Raw genomic sequence first — 3810 nt, 5'->3', positions numbered from 1 at the left:
TATGGCCCAAGAATTTTATGGCTTACATTCTGCCATTAAAAACTTAATCCTTATATTCACTATAAATCGTAATTGTCTGTCAATTCTATATGTTCCCCCTTCTGTTCGCTATTTCTCTCTATTGTGTGTATGTCAACGGGAGAGGATCAGGACTGTTTGGGAACCGAAATACTCCAAATAATCTGTTCTCGAATCAGAGTACAAGTTCCCTCCACTTGACGTTCTTGGCGTTGAGGATATAGGGCTTATGTTTCCCAATAGGTTTTCAAAGCCGAAAGGGTTGAACTTGCACTTCCTAATTACTTCTTGGGTATTGACCACAGTAAATTACACACAGCTGGAGATGATGGTCCACTCGAGCTATTCTTCTACAGCGAAGTCGCAACCTTGGCTACAAGCCCGGCCCTTTTCTATTATCGCTGTTTGGAAGGGTCTGTCTTAACCCTTTTTTTATAAACCAATTGACAGTCATGATAACATGTTAACTCCTCAGCCGGTTTTCCAGCAGCATGTCAGCAAAGTTTTGCTTTCCTATTGTCTCTCTCTCTCTCTCTCTCTCTCTCTCTCTCTCTCTCTCCATCTCTCTGGAAAGTTCAAACACTCTCGTGGACGCTACCATCTTATCACCACAGGGTTTCCATCCTCATGTTTGCTAAGTTTTACTGTCCCACAAGTTCTCTCTCTCTCTCTCTCTCTCTCTCTCTCTCTCTCTCTCTCTCTCTCTCTCTCTCTCTTCATCTGTCTGGAAACTAAATCTCCCTTGTGTACGAAGCTACCCTCCAACTTCAGAAACAATAGGCTGAAGGCGCGACGGACCTCTTTTTAAGAGTCTTTTCCGATCCCAATCCTTACCTACTTACGTCAACTCCAGCTAGGGAACATCCGTCACACACAATGTCCCCTTCCTCCCATATCGACGTCCATCAGCAACCCCAGTTCTCCTCCCCTCCTTCTCCACCTCTGATAGAGGCCCTACCTCTCCTTAGCTGCATCCCTCAAACTCGCCGGGATGAAACTTATTCTTCCTCTTCTTCAGCCACGTTGATGCAGAAAGAGGAAAATGTGACAGTTACTCTCCTCATTGGATTGCCCAGTTGCGCCGCCGAAGCAGAAGATGAAAGGAGTTATAAGGGCTTAAGGGAGAAGGCAACAAGGATAGAGAACAACGGCCAGTATTTTATCCCCAGCCCTTCTCAAATCCTGCTGAGTCCCTGTCTCTTCTCCTGCCCCATTTGCTTCAAGCTCTTCAACAAGTACAATCACATGCAGGTATGTTTTTGAGTATCCCGTCTTTGTTTTGGATAAACGCTCTTAAAGTGATTCTTAGAAATGCAATAGTTGAAGAAAATTGGCGTCTGCATATCATCCCTTAATATTTTATACTTTGGTTGTTTTCCGGAAATAATGATGGTTGTAAGAACGGTCTGCTTTTTCTACTCCCGTCCTTGTAACACATCCACCATCGTGGACAAATCTGTATCTCAGGCTCTCACTCTCACACTCCATTTCATGGCATTTTGCTCATATTCTCATGTATTAGATGTCTAGTTAATGAGAAGTATGCGGTTTTAAATCGTCAGGTGCTACTTGGAATTTTGTACGTTTCATCTTAACTGCTCTAAATATTTAATGTTTTCATTTTCCCAAATCATGTTATGTTCCATTTTTTTAAGGATCTTGCAACATTTTTAAATTATCTTGCGATCAGACTAGGCTAACCTAGAGTGCCGCTGCATAATAATATTGAGAATTATCCCTGGTACTTGATCTGACTTCCCACTTTTCCATTTTCATGAATCCTTGCATGTCCCCAGCCTGAATCATCGACATCTATTACGTAATAGTAATGGAAAGAGGAAACATAAATAGTTCATTAAAACGACTAAAACAAATCTTCCTTTCAACCGGATAATGCTTGAATCGCCTTTGAAACGCTCAGAAAGATCTTCAAATATCATGGCTCTGACAAGAACTTTAAATATAATTTATTCACAGATGACTTATTTACTCTTGGCTGAATGAAACAGATGCATTTGTGGGCTCACGGATCGCAGCAGCCAAAGGCCATGCCTAAGCTCCCTTGTTACTGTGGTGTGCCAGGTTGCATAAACAACATCAACCACCCGAGATCAAAGCCTTTGAAGGATTTTCGAACTCTTCAAACTCATTACAAGAGGAAGCATGGCGTCAAGCCGTTCAGCTGCAGAAAGTGCTACAAGCAATTTGCTGTGAAAGGGGACTGGAGGACACACGAGAAGAATTGCGGTAAGCTCTGGTACTGCAAGTGTGGCTCGGACTTCAAGCACAAGAGGTCTCTCAAGGACCATATGAGAGCATTTGGCGAAGGGCATACGCCCATGGGGATGGATTGGTCTGGAGAGGAAGAGAAAGGCTCATCGGGAATGGTGCATGATAGCAGCTTCCCTCAGGGGTTAAACTCGGCGAAATTGTAGTAGTTAACGCGATAAGTGTTTCGACTCTTTTAGGATGTTTGACGAATAGGTTTTCTTGGAGCACGGCTCCAAATGGCACTCTCTCTCTCTAGCTCGGTCTCTTCCTATCCCTTTCTCTCTCTCTCGCTAAGTTCTTCTATCAGCCTCTCTTGCTCCGTCTCTATCTCTCTGTGTCCTATTCTTCCTATCTCTCTTGCTCGATCTCTATCTGCCTCTCTCTCTCTCTCTTACTCGATCTCTGCGTCCCTCCCTCTCTCTCGCGATCTTTTTCTGTCCCTCTCTCGCGCTCGGTATCTCTCGTTCTGTCCCTCAATCTTTTCCGATTTCTCTCTCGTCCCTTTATTCCTTCTGCCTCTCTTTCTCAGTTCGTTTCTTTTCTTGTACCTCTCCTCCATCTATCCATCAGCGTCTCTCCCAGTCTCACTCTCCCACTTCTATTCGTTTTTCATTCTCTCTCAACCTTACAATTCTCTCTCTCGCTCGTTTTCTCCGTTTCTTGTTTCTCTCACCCTCGGGCTCTTCTCACGATCTCGTTGCTACTGATATTTCACCCTCTGAAGCTCTAGGACATACCGGTTTCTACTGGGAACGCCCAAAATCCTAATTTAGTCTTGACTCGGCTTCTAAGTCCCGGCAGTAGAAAATACAGATCTGCACTGTCAAATCTGAATCCTTTTCGTTTTTAACGTCCGTCGCTCACCCCATTACCTTGAAACACTTCCCGTTCTTTCCCATCATCTCTGACGGTGTCCTATCTGTCTTCACTATTCCACTATCACTCCTCCAGCACATCTACAGAGATCGTCTCTCTCTCTCTCTCTCTCTCTAGCGTTCTCTTCTCTGAGCTCACCTCTGCGTTGCCAAGAGCTATGGAAACGTTCTCAAGGCGCCTTGAACTGCCTACTCATGCAAACAGCCATGATAAGAGTTTAATAATCTAAAGAACTCCTTTATAGGCAGAAAAAATACGGCAATGCCAGCGGTGGTTAAGAGTTTAAAAATCTAAAGAACTTTCTTATGGTAGAAAAAATTCCAATAAAAGGAAAATAAGAATTGATAGAGGGAGGAGAGAGATGAGCAAATTGATCATGTTGAGAAGTCATGTCAGAGGGGTAGTTCAGAATGGAGTGAGAAAGAACAGTTCTCCGGATCTGACATACACAATGCTCTGAGCGCTGGTGCTCTGAGAGGTCCCCGGAGACCCCGTCTTTTCCGAATGTTTGCTGCAATTATTCCCTTCTATCCGATTATGTTGTCAGATGTCTAGGCTTGTCTTTCCTGTTGTATTCAGCGCTTCTTCGGGAGTGAGAAAAGGTATACTTGACGTGTTAGTCAGAGACTTGGCTTATTTATTCTA

The 3810-nt window shown here is 43.9% G+C and overlaps 1 protein-coding gene across 1 annotated transcript; it reads left to right on the top strand.

Moving 5' to 3' along the window:
• Positions 1–783: 783 nt before the first annotated feature.
• On the top strand, positions 784–2531 carry LOC144709452 (zinc finger protein WIP5-like). The gene is made up of 2 exons (XM_078583005.1): positions 784–1269; positions 2028–2531. Exons 1-2 carry the CDS (start codon positions 895–897, stop codon positions 2451–2453), a joined length of 801 nt encoding a protein of 266 aa, XP_078439131.1. The 5' UTR covers positions 784–894; the 3' UTR covers positions 2454–2531.
• Positions 2532–3810: the final 1279 nt, after the last annotated feature.

Source organism: Wolffia australiana, chromosome 11 (assembly GCF_029677425.1).
Source record: "Wolffia australiana isolate 7733 chromosome 11, ASM2967742v1".
NCBI classification, from domain to species: domain Eukaryota; kingdom Viridiplantae; phylum Streptophyta; class Magnoliopsida; order Alismatales; family Araceae; genus Wolffia; species Wolffia australiana.
Note: the sequence above shows the minus strand (reverse complement) of the source record. Positions and strands in the feature narration are given on the sequence as shown.

Bases quoted from the DNA above. Each gene is read 5' to 3' on its own strand.
- LOC144709452 (XM_078583005.1), top strand. From the start codon at position 895: ATGTCCCCTTCCTCCCATATCGACGTCCATCAGCAACCCCAGTTCTCC. The intron at 1,270-2,027 runs GTATGTTTTTGA...TGAATGAAACAG, and splicing joins ACAAGTACAATCACATGCAG to ATGCATTTGTGGGCTCACGG.